The 18,828-nt window shown below is 42.1% G+C and overlaps 1 protein-coding gene across 4 annotated transcripts; it reads left to right on the top strand.

Annotated features, from left to right (window-relative positions):
• Window positions 1-15,763: 15,763 nt before the first annotated feature.
• Window positions 15,764-18,156, top strand: TMEM74 (transmembrane protein 74). Of its 4 annotated transcripts, none has more exons than XM_033058408.2 (2): window positions 15,764-15,782; window positions 16,817-18,156. In XM_033058408.2, exon 2 carries the CDS (start codon window positions 16,975-16,977, stop codon window positions 17,914-17,916), a length of 942 nt encoding a protein of 313 aa, XP_032914299.1. In that variant the 5' UTR covers window positions 15,764-15,782; window positions 16,817-16,974; the 3' UTR covers window positions 17,917-18,156. The 4 variants fall into 4 exon arrangements, with proteins under 4 accessions (XP_032914299.1, XP_032914291.1, XP_032914274.1 ...); XM_033058400.2 differs by having other exon boundaries at window positions 15,765-15,782; window positions 16,769-18,156; XM_033058383.2 differs by lacking the exon at window positions 15,764-15,782 and adding an exon at window positions 15,830-16,029.
• The last annotated feature ends 672 nt before the right edge of the window (window positions 18,157-18,828 follow it).

The raw sequence follows: 18,828 nt of genomic DNA, 5'->3' as shown, positions 1-18,828 counted from the left end.
ACGGGGTGCTCCTGGCAGAGCTAAGGCACACACTAAAATCACAGTGGTGTCCACCAGGCACAAGAGGGGCAGTGGAGACCAGATAAAGCCAGGTGAAACCCCACAAGAACACCTGTACTCTCTGATTGACTCATAAATGAGGAGGCAGTTGCAGGCAGAGGGAAAAGGCTTCGAAACAGTACCTGAGCCAGTGTGTGCTCAAGATCCTCAAACCATTAGAATAAAGTTAGTCTATGATGTCCTTGTACAGAAGTCCTAAGAACAGAGCCCATTTTCAGAATCCCTATGGAAAAAAAAAGCTGCAAGCTTTAAAGTAGGCTATTGATTTTCAAACGTGTTTGAGAAATTGAAAAATGAGCAGGTAGATCAAATAATCTCTTCACTTTGTTAAAGCAAACTCTAGTTTTCCTGTGACACCTTGGGATTGCTTCACAGCACAGACAACATCCTTAAAAAACTTCAAATGCAAGTCATCCTGTGACCAAGAGGAAGATCATGCAAGGTTATTAATGGAGCAATGTTCAGGCATTGGGGTGGATTTGGGGGTTAGAAGTGTAAAAGTATCACTGTTTTAACATTTGTATTGCACAGAATGGATGTCAACAATCATGTTCAACTTTTCATTCTGAGCTCATTCAGAACACCCAGCAACTGAAAAATAAAACCTTCCACTATGAAAAACATACACTTGTCAATGCTGAATTAGAAGCTGGCAATAACAACATTAGCAGATGTTTGGGTTTTCTAAATTCCACTTATCTTCTGATTAATTTGCTACCTGAAAAAATGTCAACATGAAATTTTCTGGACTGGAAAAACTCCACCCATTGCAATACTAAATGGTAGTGAGGACATCTTTTCTTCAGTGGAATAACATTCTCTTACATGTTGCAAGCATAAATGGCAATAAAAAGGCTTAAAGAGGATGAGGACAAGCACATGAAAATCAAAATGTGGTTGAATCATTGGTTACTTAACAAACAGTTAATACATAGATGTAGGTATACAATGCAGTGAAATAATTTGTATTTATATTAATACAGACATTAGAATTGGAATCTAAATTTTTTGTTAGCCATTTGTTTGGCCTTTCCTATCCTGATTTGCCTTCATTATACTAAGTAAATTACAAGCAGAAATCCACACATCAATAGCATTGCATAAAAATTACAAAAGACAATGTAATGTATCTAAATTGGTAGAGGCATGGAATGACCAAGTAATATTAAAATATGCATTCACATTTAATTCTTCCTTTTTAGAGGAGTAGAAAAGCAAAGCAAGATGATCATTTGTGAAACGTGCTACTGATATCAGACACAAGCCTAAAGTCAAATGCAGACAGAAATGAGGAAAACATGAGGGTGTCAGTAAGGGTGAAAAGATCATTCCTGTCTACATTATATTGATCCCTTCAGCAATCAGACGAATTGCTTCCTTCTCCCCTTTTTCCCATTCTCCCCTTCTCCCATCATCTCATATCTGCCCAGCTGAAGTGTCTCCACTCAACAAAATCTAACTTTGCCCTGGATGAACTTCTGTGCCAGCAGTTAAGCCTCAATGAAGTTTTCAAAGCCACAGATTTTGGATCACCACTGCCAAAGATCCACTCAAAGATTCCTCTCTTTTCCTGGAAGCACACAGGGGTTCTCTTAGCCATGCAGATCCAGGCAAGGACATTTCTCTGCATCAAGTAAAGGTGTTCTTGGCTATCCAGTGTATCTTCTCTAACAGATTTTCTCCCAGTTTTTTGCAACACTGATAATGAAAGAGACCTTCACATCTGGCTTCTGGCTGAACTCAACATCACATGCTGTTCTAGAGGGTTGTGCCTTCTTTTGGGTAAAAATTTATTGTTTTATCATTTATTGGGATTTATCATCTGTTAGAAGATGGTAACAGTTAAGATGGATATTCTGCAGGAATTTTTTTCTTGCCTTAGCATAAAGAGGCCAGCATGACATTTTTTGAGATGACTTACATTTATTAAATTTTTCACCTTGCTCCATCCAATAAGGTAGCATTTACTTATTCACATTTAAAAATTCCATGCTGTAGGATATCTGTAAGTGCTCTAAATGCCATGGACAACAATTTAAAAGCAGTATTAAAAAAAACTCATCCAAAAAAAACAGCAGTAGCAGAACTTTTCATACCTGTCCAAACTTTCAGCTAGATTAATTCCTCTCTCTTAGGCATGCTTTGATCTTTCACTACATCAGTCCACCAAGCTGCCCAATAATTTCTGAGCATGTTTTGCTTTCTCCCTGTCTTATAAGATAATAATTTAAAATTCTTCAAGGAAAAAGAGATCTTTGCTCTGTGAGCAGAATATGAGCCTGTTTAGGCACTCAGTCACAATGAAAGAGGATGCTATCAAGGCCCCAGGCACGTCTTGCATCACTGGTTAAATTCATCTTTTGGTTTTGTAGCCTCAAACTTCCTCCAGTTCTTCAGACAATGATAATCATTTTGACACAAGATTTCAAGAACTTTTTTTTACCTTGAACAAAAAAGATCTCCAGGTTAAATGTGATCTTTTATCTATTAAATCTGTTTTCTAAACTGGCATTGGAATAGTTTATCAAATCAAGGTAGGCTGTCTGGATGGGATTCAGTTGTCAGATGGATGTCTAGTGCCATTTCAGATGCTTCAGGGTTTTACACCTAGCTGCTGTTCTAGACACGTCAGGTTTTGCTGTCACGACTGCTATTTGGTAGCTAAACCAACACCAGAAGTCTGTATTCAGATACCTGAATGATTCACTCTGTCCTTTCCTTTAACATCTTCAGAGACATTTGAATATCAGTGTGAAGCTATTTCCACCCTGTATTTCTGTATGGCTGTTGTCTTTCTTCACTGTTCAGTATTGATGCACTTTATTTTCATCATGCCTCTCTACGCAGGGTAAAAACCTGGTCAGAGTTCTCAGTGGAATTCTAACTGGAGAATGGTTACAATTTCCCTCCCTTATAAAATATATTCTTCTTAACAATATCAGAACACAGGAGGCCCTTCATTAAACAAAATATTTATTATTAAACATCATAAAATTTATATAAAATAACTTTTTATCTAAGAGGACTGAAAAAGCATAGTTTACCATCTATCTAAATATATGATGAATATTTCTGTAAGTTTCTACAGAAAATTATTTTCTGAAACCCCAATTATTCCTCCAAATTACATCTCCTGCTTCTAGAGAAGCATCACCTAAACTGAAGAAATCAAAGATAGTGGCTAAATTTTATATTGTAGTTTTTTCCAGGTTACAATTTTAGAAATAAATTCCTACAATTTATAAAGACTGAGAACAACAGCATCATTATACAATATTCAGATAACCTCATGGCCTCAAGATCTGCTTTACTCAATAGAATTTTTAAACAACAGCAGATGAATTTATTCTTAAATGAAGAATGGAAAAGCATTGCACAGAGTAGAGTGGCAGAAGAGAACAATGTAACTACTTGCACACCTCTACTTCTAGTTACGAAGAATTATTTGCAAAGTTAAATTCAACATCTGAAAGTAAGGCTATTTTGTCCAGTAATTGGTGTTAGAATGGACTCTGCAGTCAGAATTAAATCAAGCTGCTGTTTTGCTGCAGCCAAAGATCCAAATAGAATGTATTGGAATGAGCAGGCATTTGGCATTACCTCCAGACTGGTAGAAAATGGAGTGTTTGCATTTCCAGAAATGCATAAATCATCCTTGCAATACCTGCATGAAAGTGAATGCATGTTTAAATGTACACCAATATTTATGATGTAACATCATCTATAACAAACACTTTCATAATTCATACTTTCCAAGAATAATTTAAAAAATTTTCTTACATATTCTTGTCCAATATAATCTGCAAGATGCTTACATGTTTTCAATATATCTAGATTAAATCACCATTTGTCCATACATACAGAAAATTTCAGATCGACCTTCAGTTTGGTCTGGGTAAGTAAGCTTTATGTGGTGCTTGCCCATCAATATATATTCATAATTCAAAGTGGTAATTTTATATTTTTGTAATTGGAAAAAAATAAAAAGCTAAAGTTGTAAGCAGAAAAAATATTGTTAAACAGAAATGCAATTTAGTAGAAGAATATACGTTTACTTTGAAATGTAATTTCTAGGCTCATATCCAACAGGCACTATAAATACATAAGTAGAGTGAGACTATACATATGCTGGCAACTTTACATATGTTTTAACACCTTGTCTAATTGGCAACCTCCATTGTTAATGCTCACATCTTCAAAATAGCATCTCTGCACCTGTACATAAAATCCATTCACTCATTTTTGTTGCAACAGCAAATAATGCAAATTTATAGTCACATGTGACATGGTGAGAGTATTGATCACATCCTTATTAGCTGCATCTGTGCTCTGCAGAATAAGGATCAAATATGAATGATGAATAGATACATATATAGAGAGAGCAAAATAGTCAAGTAAATTCTGTCTTTCACCCACCCACACACCTTTGATAGCGGGATGTGGGTGATGAGGTGATGATGAACACAAACCCTACACTTGCCCTGAGGAATTTACAAACTCAACAGTGGAACAACAGGCAGTGAGTATGAAACATGTCCTTGGTCGATAAAATATATTCACTACTGCAAAACAGTGAAACTGCAATTTCTTATGCAAAATTCCAGATTCTAGAGGAACTGCCACATACCCACTTCACCATTGAATCACAGAATGAATCATGGAATGCTAAAGGGTTGGAAAGGGCCTTGAAGATCATCTATTCCCAACACTTCCTGCCATAGACAGGGACACCTCCTGCTAGATGAGGCCACTCAATGCCTTATCCAACCTGGCTTTGAGCACTGACAGGATTGGATACCCACAATATCTCTGGGCAACCTGTGTCCAGAGGGGTGTCTGATCACCCTCAAAATAAAACATTTCTTCCTAATAGCTAACCCAAATTTCCCCTCTTTCAATTGGTACCCAATGCTCCTTGTCTGTCACGACAGCTCTGAACACAGAGTCCCTCTCCAGCTCTCCTGCAGGCCCCCTCCAGATTCTGGAAGGTGCTGTGAGGTTCCCACACAACCTTTTCTGCTCCAGGCTGAACAGACCCAACTTTCTCAGCCTGTCTAAATAGGGGAGGTGCTCCAGTGTTCCAAGCAGCTTCGTGGCCCTCCTCTGGACTTGCTCCAAGAGTTCCATGTCCTTCTTGTGCTGGGGACACCAGAACTGTATGCAGTACTCCAGGTGTGGCTTCACAAGAAGACCTGGTCTCTTACTCAGAGCAACGCTTCAGATATTGGCTCAAAATATATTGAGTTCAGCAAAACATCTGTTGTGTAGTCATGGCTCATAGAGGTGAAAACATTCCTTTTTCTCTGTTGTAAAGTCATATTCAACATACGAGGGAAACACGGAAGAAGCAGAAATGAGAGCAACAGGGAAAACTGGTGAGCCATGCCATGAGAAAGAGAAGAAAAGCTATGAGAGAAAATGAAGCCACCTCACTCCAGATCAGGCCTGGGATTTGAGGAGGCTTACTGACAAGAAGGTAGGCAGCATTTTTAAAATGAGATTTTCATCATAACTCCCTGAAAATTAACTATAACTACCAAATTATGGTGGGATTGATCTAAACACACCTGTCTACAATGAGAATGACAGTGTGTGACAGAGCAATGTAAGCAGCAATCACATCAGTTAGATGCACTGTTCACCTAACTCTAAAGTGCCTACACTTGGACAGATAAATCTCTTCTTTAACTCTGTTGACTGTGTTGATCTTCCCAGTTAAAACCATCGTCAAGACAGCTGGTTCAAAGTAGAAGTCTGTGTCCCAGCTCCACGTTTAGTCAGATGAATGTCAGACTCCACTGGATCCAGACCAGTTTTGAGGTTGAATAGTAGAGAAGGCAGGGAAAAACCCACAGTTAAGAATACAGTCAGAAAATTTCAGCAGGAAATAGAAGACAGTCTTAGCTGTCTGCACAGAATGAAGATGCTCAAGGAGATATGAACTTTTGGAGGCCACAGAACATCTTGCACTAATCCAACCAGACTACAGTTCATAGGTTTTAACATGCTAAATAAAGACAACGTAATTTTCAAACTTGAATAATGTTAGAAGTAAATTTAGATTTTTCTTCTGAGTACTCATTGTCTTGGTGCTTTAACTACATTCCCTAAATTTGCCATAGATGCTTGTGCTTATTAAGTAATTTAAAGAATAGTTAAGTGCAGAATAAAGAAGTATCTTCATGATAACCTAAATATCTTCTACTCCAACTTCTGGTCAATTTGGAGAGTGATTCACTTTGAGATGTTGCCTCACGCTGAAATCTTACCATCCTTTACTCACATTGAAGCAGTTAGCTCCTGCTCCCATGGGAGACATATGTTCCCTCCGCCTTTGGGTTCACACTTGCAGAGTTACTGGTTGCTTGTTTCTCCTCGAACATAAAAAAAAAAAATCATTTCAGTTTAACTGTGAGTTGCAATGTTATTCCAAGATCTCAAAGTCATTAAAATATTAATAAAATTGTTACAGAAAATTGTAAGGAAGAAAAGGACAAGATGGATTTACAGCATGAAACCATGGAATTTTAATCCAGGATATAAAAACATCCTCTTAGATTGGAACTCATTAAAAAAGTTTTAGCAGACAAGAAGAATATGTGTGTGTGTGTATATATATATGGCTATAGAAGGATATATCTGTTCTGTGACAAATTGAATAAAATCTTTCATGGTCACAAGTACCCTTTGATTTCTCCCATCATCCAAAAAAGGGATTTAAATGTTACTGGTTTAAAAATACCAGAAAATCACATCAAGAAGCAGATCAGTTGTTAAAAAGTGACAATATTTCTCAAAGATTGCAAAGCAATGCAATTTAAATAGTCTTCATACATTTGTAATTCTAAACTTCAGAAGACAGGCAGAAAACTCAGACTCCAGTTTTACCATGTTTTATTACTTTCTTATGTTCAGGTAGCAAAAAGGGTGTTTGCAATGTAAATGGACAGATAGCTAAACTCCTATTATGTGTCCCAAAACAGAGTGATACTTCTCTCCCTCTTTCCTCCTCTAATGGTATCATTATTATTTTATTAGGTGGAAAGAATCCCTCATTCAGAATACACACAATTGTATCTTCATCTGCTTGTCATTACCCTTTCTTGCTATCTTTTCTTAAAGAAAACAGAATTATTCTAAATTAATAAAATTAATCAATTAATAAAACTAATCATAAATGTTTAAAGTATTGTTTTCTTGGTCTGATTTCATTTTTATATACCCATGTCAGAAGCTCTTTATTAATCCTTTGGAAGTACAACCATGGGTATTTTTTTTCCCTGCAGGATTATGTCTTTGAACATGAAGAAACTGTTAGTCCCTCTGTTAATTTTTCATTTTCCACATTAATTAAAAACTTGTCCAGATGGCACTGCACAAATATCTTCCGTGCAGATTTCTGGCTTTGAAATGCAGCTACCCACCTCAAAACACATCACTTCCGTCTGCTAGGGAAAACAGCTCTCCATGGTTCATTTCATGTAGAATATCATGCGGGGGAGAGTGTGTCACTAGGAGTAAAAGAAGTGGAAATTCATTTCCAAACCTCCCACATTCCATGGAAAAACTCCACATAGCTATTTGTGAGTACCTATGTGTGTATACATGCATGGATGTCTCCAAAGTAAGATTAACCAAAGAACTCCTATTACCTCAATATAATGTCTACATATAATCCTCAGCCAGGTGATTTATAAGAACAGAAACCAGTAGCACCAATGTATTGGACATCTCTTGAGGCAAATGATTAAAACAAGCTCAATCCCCGCCCAAGAAGTTCCAGAAAACCACATGCCCTCACTAAGTCTGACTTACCCCCTCAGGAGGACTGTGAGAAAATGTACAAGCAAACAAATCTTTAATAAAGGAAAGACAAAACAGTAATACATTTAGCACACAGTAAGAACAAATTCTTCTTCCTTGCTCATCCACTGCCACATGCCCATTGTCCAGAAGCTGTTGATCTGCAGGGATCTCTTTGCACCCACAAGCTGCCTGCTCAGCCTGCTCAGGCACTGCCTGATCATCCCTAGGGACTCCTCCAGGGTGCCTGGATCACCACAGTCCTTTTCTAGGCTCCTCCACACCAACACTCCTGTTCTGATTCCATTCAAGGAGGCTTCATGCCAAGGCATTTCTCACCAGACATTCAGCTACATGCCCCTGTCTCATACTGAAATAAATCCCATTGCTATGAAGAGAGCATTCAGGGCTCTGTAATGGAGACCTGTTTGCTCAGAAACCAGGTCTTTGCCACAAGTTAAAAATGATCTTCCTCTTTTCAAGAGCCAACCTTCCTGCAAAACCCAACCCATCTGTGCTGGCTCCCCAGACACTGCCAGAGGAAGATTTGGTAATTGGCCAATGTGAACTAAGCCCTCTATGGTCTTGCTTTCTGCTTTTCACCAACAGTGGGATAGAGACATCTTTGTTTTCCTGAATGGATAGATAGACATGTGTATGTATTTATTACAAAAAATATTGATTTCCCATAAATAATATATTAGGAGCTCTTCAAGTGCTCGAGTAGGAGACTGCTTTTTTTTCATACTGTGCCCGCAGTCCTGCCTGCATGTCACAGATTTTACTATCATTGCAGTTCTGTTGCATGCATAACATAGTAACCAGATTAAAAAAAAATGACTCTGATGTGTCAAGAACAGAAAAGTGTAAAACATTTTCTTTAGCAGCATGTGACTCTCTAAGACTTGTGTTTGTGAAGGAGCCAACACAGTGTGCTGTCACCATTTGAATATACAGCTTCAAAACACACTGCAATTAAAAGCTTTCAGGGAGCTGATTTAATATAGAGCATGACATCATATTTCCTTTAATGCCTCCTAACTAAAATAAAACCAAAACCATGAGGTCAGGTTTTATTTTCCACTATTGATTCCAGATACCTCTGTTAAGCTCAGCCTTAAGAAGAGATGCTCCTCCTTCTTCCAAGGCTGTCAAAGGAGGACAGCAAGTAGAACCTCCTTAGGAATATGAACACCGCCTATGTGACAAGAAAAAGAATGTTAAAAGCCTTGACCATATCTGATGAATTAAATGTTTATTGCTCTGTGGTGCTTGGTCTGCAATGCCTGCCACTGACATCAGTAGAGGTCTTGTTTAAAAACCTCTAGATGCATTTTCAAAATTCAGGGGACAGGCAGGACTTTAAAGGTTTGACTGTTTAAAAAGATCAAATATTTTTCCTTCCAGTTTCAGTCTAATCACACTCCCTTGGAAAGTAAACAGGATCAAATCACTGGATGTCAGAGAGGAAAATGCATAGATAGATGGTCTAGCTCATTAGGTGGCCCTGCAGAAGGATTGCTTCTTGCAGTTTATTTTGTGGCACTTAGTTCACTGTTTTTCAGTATTGTAGAAGAAATGTCACCCTTTGGAAGAGGCTGGTAAATCTGTCAGGGCCTGTATTACTGTGATTAGTCTTCCTTTCTCTATTTTGTTTATCTACCCCAGGTTTTAGTGTGTTGAATTCCACCAGGGTTTTTTACGACTCCTTGCAGACACTGTTCTAGAAGGAACCTCAATATTATTAGGAGATGATAAAGTAAGAAATCCTGGCCTGTTTAAATGCTGTAGTGAATGCGATGGGGCCAGGATTAGCCACATGGGCAAGGCTTTCCTCCACACAGAAATTCAGCATGATAGTCAGTGTAAGGCCTGTGGAAGAGAGGAAGAGGGAGGAGAGCTCTGCCTTGAACTCTCTCAAATACGGCCTGCTATGGCTGCTAATTTAGATACAAATGCCACCACCAACAATCTGTATGGACCCTAGCTCTGCTTCAAACCCCCACTTTTACACCTCTGGCATATCTCTGAGGCTATGATTTATGAGTTTAAAATAATTCTATGTCTCTCTTCCCTCATGCCAGTGGTTCTCCCATTAGGTATGAAGAAAAGAACTGAGTTCCCTCCTAAGTCACTGCTTGCCCTTTGCTGTTGGCTAAAACAGGTGGAATGAGAAACAAGGCTCAAGACCCAATTCTTTCATCTTAATTTTGGTACCTTGATTCTGGTTCTGCCTGGATTGCAACAAATTACACAAGTTCCCCATGTTTCAGCTTCCTTGCCTGTAAAATGGGAGTACCGATTTCAGGTTTTTTTAATGGACTTTATAGTATGTGGACACAAAACACTACAAAGAGAAGAAGGTTTTACTTTTTTTTTATGTTTAGACATTTTAACACAGATAAATTCCATAAATTACCTCTAATGTGAACACATCTTCGATGTTTCTGTTGAAGAAACTCTCTAACTCATGCTGATAATATAGAATCCCTGTGTACTATTCCTGATAATTTCTATAAAACCTCATTCTGTCACCAGCAATATATATATTACTGAAGACTGTGTGTCCTTGCCTTGTCAGAAACTGCAGCCTTCACTTTCTTCTTTCAGCCATAGTTTTATGTGTATTCCAGCAGCTAAGAGTAATTTTTGTTTTCAGATTCAGTATAACCCCCCTCCAACTTTATGGTTCAAGTTATTATTTCCTCATATTATGCTGTAGTCCCCTTTTATTTCTGCACAATTCTCTGTCCTTTAAATCCCTTGCTTAAAATCTCCTTGGTGATTTTTTTTATTTCTCTCCTCTGATTTGCAGCTGGGCTTCCCGCCAGCATAGTCTATTATCTCACTTTCCCTTTAAATTCCTTTGTTCTATAATTAGCATTTTTAGGTCTGTCTGTACCAAGTAACAAGTGGACTACATCTCCCAGATCTAATGTGTGATTACTGGAGGTGATTCTGTCTTTCCATGCAAGTGTGCAGGAAAGTGAGGAGAAGGGCCACCCAGGAAAACACCTGGAGAAGGCAGTGACAGGAGTCAGTCATGTGCATGGCACCCAGCACTCAGCAGCCACAGAGGGCTCAGGGCTGTGGTCTCCAATTCGTGGGGTGACCCAGGGAGAATCATGTCCTTTACATCTCAGGTACGACCACAGTGGGAAATAAATGGCAACTTTGGCTCTCACAGCATGGTGACAGCACAGTGCTGGTATTTCCCCATCAGTGGGCAGAAACCTGCAGGGACGTGTGGCAGCCCCAGGCCCACAGCAGGGAGGAGCTGTCTGGGCTCTGCCAAGGCTCCTTCAGACCACACAGCTCAGTGCTCTGTATTCTGGAGGCACACAGGGAGGGAGGAGGTGTCTCCTCCAGCCCAGTGCCCAAAGCTTAGGCACTCACAGTGGCACTCAGGAACCTGGCACCCAGCACCCAGCCTGCTCTGGGCACAGCAGGGCCAGCTCAGCCACGTCCCACTGTGCAACCTGTAGAAAGACATCTGGTTGAAAGGATACTGCAGAATGAACTACAGCTGTACTGATTGCTGAGGAGTGGAAACATCTATGCCTGCCCAATGGGTTTGGGCGTTATAAAAGAGTGGGCTAGCTGGCTATTAGTTACAGTTTGGGTTGGGGCTTGAGATCCAGAGTCTGCTGCAGTTTGGGATGGAATCTGCTGGCTGTGCTGTGAGGAGGAAGGGACATGTGGTCGTGTAAGGGACGGACAAGGCAATAAGATGCTGTGTGAGGGACAGACAGGGTTAGGTGGCTGGGAAAGGGACAGGCTGAGGTTTAGCCAGTCATGTAGAAGGAAGAAGGAAACTTTCAGAGAGGAGAGAAGGAGTCAGTGCTGGATGGAGCTGCCTATAAGAAAAGGAGTCAGAGTTGTCACAAAGTCCATGCCAAAGAAGGAAAAGTTGTTAATAAAAGACTGGTGGCTAGTTCAGTCTGTCTTGACATAATGGCAACAGCAACCTGAGAAAGAGCTGAGAGAGTCAGCAGGACACCAGAACAATCAAGGTACAGTCAAGGACAGCCCTGTTGACACGGGGTGCTCAGTTGTTTGGGGATTTGGAAGGGGAAATGGCTGAGTATGAGCTCCTGAAGGGGGAAAGCAGAGAGGCTGGTCAGGATCAGCAGTAACACCTGTGCTAGTGGGGTTGGTGAGGTCACCAGTTTGAGTCTGGTGTGGACACAGCAGGTGGGAAACAGCAGCCCTGGGACATCCAGCCCTGGCCCTTTCCTCCTGCTGATTCAGGCCAGTTAAGGCTCCACAGGTGCTGTGCCAGGGAGCAGGCTCAGCCTGACAGCTCAGTAATTCCTACCTGTCCTTCACTACCTCCTTGTGGGGATACAACTACCATGTCTTCCAAGTGGCCAACAGGTCCTATGCTCCTCCAAGTCATCATTTACTTTGAGACCAAGACTGACTCTTTTTGTTCATCCTCAGGAGCTCTATTTACCCAAACCATGATTTCACATGTTCAGACAAAAGAAGCATAGAGCTTTAACAAGGATTTAACCTACTTGTGGCAATTCTGGAACATCTTATCCGTGTCTCTGGTTTCTTGTATCTCTGTAAAATTATTTACTTATTGTGTCACTTATTAATGTGCAATACATGTGCATTAGTGAATCAACCAAAGCAGAATTAAATTGCTTTCCTGTCTACTTTTGTTTTATAATTCAGTACATTTGTGACAGTAATGTGTTTTAAGCATACAGAAATGCTGGATTTCTTTTTTATAGTGAGTTGTCCAAATATTTGTTGGCTACTTATATTCTCGAAGCCAAAAAAAGAATCGCATCACTTTTTTCTTTTGCACTTATATATAAACTTAGCTTTGCTTCTTCATTCCCCTCTATTACCTTTGTTATTTTTCACAGACCAGTACACAGGTCTATGTATTTCTGTAATAGGTTTTAAATTTTTCTGCAGCCCCATATTATTGGTTCCCTAGCCAATTTATGTTACTCAACAGTATGATCTATTCAAGTGGAAATGGGAAGTTTATGCAACATTCTCTCTAGACTTCTCTGAATGTATTATTTTCTGAGCCACACTGGCTGGAGTGCACCTTTATTTTAGAAGCTCTGTAATCTTGCAACCCTTGCATGAGGACTACTGGAAACCTGAGGTCTTGTGAGGCAACAAATTGAAGATTCTGTGAAAACTAAAGAATTGAAGAATTATGTATACATGTTACAAGAAGGGGGTGGGTGGGGGGAGGAAGAATAAAAATGTTTAGGGGAGTACTTCACTGAGAATCCTATATAACACTGGAAAATTCCCTGAATTGGTGATGGCAAGTAGATTATCTCAAAACCAGTCCTCTACCAGATCAGGCTGGGATACACCATTTGGAGAACTTGTTCCAGTTTTGCCTGGTTTCTCTGAAGCCTTCGGGTTTGGTCAGAAGGACAAACTTTTCTGAAAGTGCGAAACAGCTTTCAGTTCCTCACAAGCCTCCTTCCAGTTTTATGGTGACCATAGGCTCCTGAGAAGAGAAAAAAACCCATATACATCTGTTCACATACTCATTTGTAGTTGGGCCAACTTGAAGAGAGCTTACAAGCTTGCCTGTATCTCAACTGAGACACCTTTATCAGCCTACTATCAGATTCCATATTATCACTGTGCTGCTACCCTAGCCCTGTATGATATGGTAGGCTGCACAGAGAACAAGGTTCATCCACTCTGACAGTCTACTCCAGTCTTTTATTCCCGTCCCATTGTGTGCCCATCACTCTGTTTTTTAGCTCTGCATAGTCACTTTCTTTTCTGTGACAAATATTCTTACTCCTGCCCTTACTTGATTAATTATTTCACTAGCTGTACTTGTGTTTGCGGAGTATGTGTTGCTATGCATTCATTTCACCACCTCCACACCTCAGAGCAGTGGCAACAATCACATTTGTTACAAGAAAATGCTGTTAACTCATTGCATCTGAAGTTAAGAAAATGAAATGTCAGTAATATGAATTGTGACTAGAGAGTGATTTCGCTCTAAGAGTGAACTGTATTAGGGAAAGGAGACACAGCACCACAGGGGAAGGTAGATAAGAATAGACAACACTTGGCTTTGATAGAGCCAAGTTCCCTCTGTTTGCTCCATAGTTTGTGGGACTGCAATTATCAGCAACAAATTAATATACTTGCCCAACACATGCTGGCACAAAATAGGAGGAGAGTGGGTGGCAGAGCAGCAAGATATTTGTGTGGTTAAATAACAAGTAACAAAGGCTCCAGTAAGTGCTCAAGAGTACATGCTGTAGCTCCTGGGTTTTGAAAGAATGACAACATGGCCATTTGTTGCGTGCTGACTACTCTCTGCCTTTGTATCAGCCGTCAGAAGGACAATGCCCACCCAAGGGCTTGGTAGCCTATGCTGGGAAAGGTGTTTGCATTCTTCCAGGCTGCATTGCCAGGGTTGAGCACCGTATTTCTTCTTGTCAGTCATTTAACTAAGATTCATCTATTGGACGCGGCAGGTGCAGCTTGCAATGTCAGTGCCCAGCATCTGTACGTTCCTATCCTGCTAACTCCCAAATGGAAATGTACAATAGACTTAGAGAGTTTGTTTCTGTCTTTACTTTACTTGAAACTATTTGAACAATTTACAGATAGGCTCTTTTGTTTCTTTGATTAGGTTTTATTTGCTCCTTTATATTTATCTCAAAGAGGGCACTGTTATTAAAAAACTCCAAGGACAGCCTGCACCATTTTCCCACCTCCATAATTTTCTCCTTACAGTTTTTCTTCCAAGAGTTAATAATACACTATTCAATGCATTGAAACTGCACTTTGCTAATGGAAACACTGCCTGGACCTGCTTTGAAATGATATCCAAAGCAGCCCAGAGCACTGAGCAATCTGTGCGATGGGCACTGCGAGGGCCCTACTGTTGCCATGTCCTGGAAAGTAATTTTGACCTTCATGGGAGTTATTCCCACAAAGATTTGAATCTTCCGTGCTGGGTGTTTTGGGTATCATCAGGATATGTCTTCATAACTGATTTGATTGCCTAATGCATTGCTTCAGAACTGGCAGAGTCCTTACAGAGAATCACCTTGTTCTCTGATGTTAGGACAACTCCTTCAGGCAGTCTGTGCTTGTCTCTTCCGGTTCCTTCCCAGCTTCCTTTCCACCCTGAGCCTCTGCTTTCCTGCCCAACAGCCATGCAGGCAGGTGCTGCTCGCTTCTAATTCCTGTGTGCATCCTCATTTCAGCTCCATGACAAAGGTCCCTCTGCCCATGCACGCTTTTTGTCTCTCCAGAGCCTGGTATTTTCACAACAGCAGCACAGTGTTCAGCTCCGATAAACCTTCAGTTCAGACTACTCCATACTTTATTTTCATATTCTAGTTTGTCACTAACACTGGCAAAGGAAAAGCACTGGCAAGAAAACTCAGCAAAGGCTCATACTGAAAATGAAATGGTCATTCATTTATTATGTATTTTTTGGCAACGGTCTTTTTTTTAATAGTAATTTATGCCGGCCAGAGGAAGTGCGTGGACAATCTGCCAAGACGGGTGAGCTCCTGAGATTTTCCAGTAAGTCTTGTGCAGAGAGTACGTCCCTTGCCGTCTCAGCTCCAGCAGCTCGGGGATCATTCATCAGATGAGAATCTGATTTTCCCTGGAGTAAGTCGTGAGCTCCCACGACTGTGGAAAACAACCCGTGGGGCTGACTGAGCCAGACCCCGCCTAAGGCCGGAGGGAAGCTGCTCTCCGGAGGGGCTGTCCGGGGAGCCGCGGGCCGAGCCCCGGCGCGGCGGGGCGGGCGCGGCTCGGGCGCTGCCGCAGCAGCGCAGCGCTGCCCGCGGACTACAGCTCCCGGCGTGCCGAGCGGGGCCGGGCCGGGCCGGGCCGGGCCGCCCGGGGTCAACGAGAGCAGCGCGGGCGGCGGCGGAGGAGGGCGGGAGGTAGGTGAGTGTGTCCGTGTGTCCGTGTGTCTGTGTGTCCGTGCGGGGCAGCCCGCGCCGGGCAGGAGGAGGAGCAGCGGGAGGAGCGGCGGCGGCGGGAGGAGCGGCGTGCTCCTGCTGCCGGGGATGCGTGTGTGCCTGTGCGTGTGTGCTCAGCCCGGTACCGCTCGGGGCACTCGGTGGCGGGCGGATCCAGCTCCTGGCTTTTCCCAGCGCGGCCGGCTCCCGCCGAGGTCCCGAGAAGAGCGTGAGTGAGCGGCGGCGGGGAGCGGTCACGTATGTGCTGTGCGCGCACATGTGTTCGCTCCCTCCGCATGCAACACATTTGTCGGGCTGCAGGCTTCGCCCCGTGACACCGGGCGGCCTCGAGGGGGATGGGGCCGGGAGAGAGGGGTAAAACGAATTAATTGCAGACGAGAAGTAATATCCGTCTTTGAGTCATCAGTCTGTGAGGCATAATTTCATTCCAAAAAGCTCTTAGATGAATGGCAGATCTTATGTAGGAAAGCATTGCTTTTCCCATAGGATTATCAGATTTCCACCGGAGAATACAGATCCTGGATTATTGAGCTACATGGGATTTGCGTGTTTCTTTCTAATTAGTCTGTGAATCTGAGTGTAAAATTCTTTATTTGGAAGGGGGGGATGGGAGTTACATGCTTCTAAAAGAACAGACGTATCTTTTCTCTGACATTTTACACAGTTTTTGTGGTTATCCCATGTCTGTGGTTACTTACTGCCTTAATTGGATAGTGGTGTCAAAGGTTGATTAGATTCCCTGATAGATTTTGGATCTGCAAGAGGATTGCCGTTTTAAATGCGTGGTTAAAACAATCGTGTTTGCCGTCTCCCCTCAAACAGTTGAGAGGAGGCTGATGAATTACATTTGCGTTATCTTCCCTCTGGTTTATTAATATATCTTCGTGAGGTTGTCGGGTTCGGTTTTGTTGTTGTTGTTTTTTCCCCCTCTGCTATTTCATTTGCAGACTGAAAAGAAATGAATGTCAGAGAGGATTTGTTTAATCATTTAACAGCTGACACAAGCCATGTCCCTAACAAAACGTTGGTGAAAAAGTAGAAGATTTCTGGGATACAGCAGCGCCAATACTGTGGAGCCGCTTCTGCAGGTCAGGAGCAGCGTGTGCTGGAGGATGCCGTAGCCCAGGCGGTGAGGCTCGTGGGGACGAGGTCGATGGCTTGCATGGAGCTTCTCTACCTGGCTGAAGAGAGCAGACAGGTGCCCCTGGGCAGTGCTGCTGGCTGGAGCCTGCCCTCCCATCCCTACGAGCAGCAGCAGTGTGAGGGGGGTGAGCTGGACCCCAGAGCCGCGGCAGCCCTGCACTGTGAACGGCCCTGCAAGCCCTTGCAGAGGGGCCCTGTGGCCAAGCCCCCCCTGGTACCCCAGCCCTCCTCCCTGGGCACCTCGCCCCAGGAGCGCCCTGCACCCTCCAGCACGTCCCAGCCCTGCCACCCAGCCCAGCGCTTGCCCGGGGAAGAGGATGGAGGGAAGAAGAAAGCCTGCTGCTGTGCCCAGGAGCTTGAGACGTCGTTCACCTGTGTGGATGAGAATGTAAATCTGGAGCATGCAAGAAGTCCCCCCACTCCTACAGGTGGCCAGGATGCCCCTCTGCAGCAGCATTCCTGCAGGGAGCTGCCACCTGAATGGGTACACGATTCTCCTTCTTTGGTCTCTGAGGAAGATGATGCTGCCTCGGAGGCAGCAGCTGGGAAATCCGTTGACTATGGATTCATTAGTGCCATTTTGTTCCTGGTTAGTGGCATTTTGCTGGTGATAATTTCCTATGTGGTCCCCAGAGATGTGACTGTGGATCCCAACACCGTGGCTGCCCGGGAGATGGAGAGGCTGGAGAACGAGAGCGCAAGGATCGGCGCTCACTTGGACCGCTGTGTTATCGCTGGGCTGTGTCTCCTGACCCTGGGGGGCGTGGTGCTCTCCAGCCTGCTGATGATGTCCATGTGGAAAGGGGAGTTGTACCGGAGGAGCAGGTTTGCATCCTCCAAGGAGTCTGCAAAGCTGTATGGATCTTTCAATTTTAGAATGAAGTCTGGTGCAAATGATAATATGCTCGAGCTGTCGTTAGTTGAGGAAGATGTGCTTGCCATAGATAATTAGTGTGGTCATGATTTTTAAGGCAGCATTTCTACAGGAAAATATGTTCCATTAAAGAAAGCAGATGCAGCTAAAGATAGCTGGTGATGCAGTTTATTTGTCTGACAAGAATGGTGTTATCTTAAGCTCTATAATCAAATGTTTGCAATATATGAGTACTTGTTGTAAAGGGGAACTGTGCCAGATGAAATGCAAATGATATAAAATAATGAAAACCACTGAATAAAAAGAGATTTGTGATAAGTAGGTTCTTCAAATACTCATTTATCCTAATATAAAACATTCCACTGGTGTCTTGCCTATATAATTTTCTTATTACTCCCATATAGAACAAGAATGACCTTGACACTTTGGCAGCTGTTAATTTTTGAAGCCTGTAGGATTATTAACAGTCTACTTGACAGAATGTTAAGAAGCAGGACCAATAATCAAAAAGCAGTGCTAGTATTTCATTAAAGAGATGCTTTTTTATTCATTAATTTTAAACATCTCTTCAATTTAACCCTTCTCTTCAATTAAGTGACAGCTGTGGGAAGAAGGAACACCACTTGGTCATGACTGGCCACAAACCTCCCATATTTTCAAACAATTGTACAATTAGTGATGATTATTTAAAATATAAAATAAGAGGCAAAGGGCAGGAAACCACATGGCTCATGGTACTGGTAGGAGACAAAAGGCTCTTTCAGCTTGAGGTCAGTGGCTCCATTTCAGTTCAGATTAGCAATGATTGATAGTCATTAACTTCTGATAGCTATAGTGACCCATATAAAAGAAGTTTAGTTCCTGGTGGACAGATGTCTTTGTATGAAAACTACCATAACATGAATTAACAGAGCTCTTGTTTGGAGTCTCAAAAGATCCAAAGACTGAAAAAGCGTGGGGATGCTAAGACTGGGCACTTCTCCTTCAGTA

The sequence above is a fragment of the Catharus ustulatus genome, chromosome 1 (genome assembly GCF_009819885.2).
Source record: "Catharus ustulatus isolate bCatUst1 chromosome 1, bCatUst1.pri.v2, whole genome shotgun sequence".
Classification (NCBI taxonomy): Eukaryota; Metazoa; Chordata; class Aves; order Passeriformes; family Turdidae; genus Catharus; species Catharus ustulatus.
Note: the sequence above shows the minus strand (reverse complement) of the source record. Positions and strands in the feature narration are given on the sequence as shown.

Coding starts and splice junctions, on each gene's coding strand:
- TMEM74 (XM_033058408.2), top strand. CDS start 16,975: ATGGCTTGCATGGAGCTTCTCTACCTGGCTGAAGAGAGCAGACAGGTG.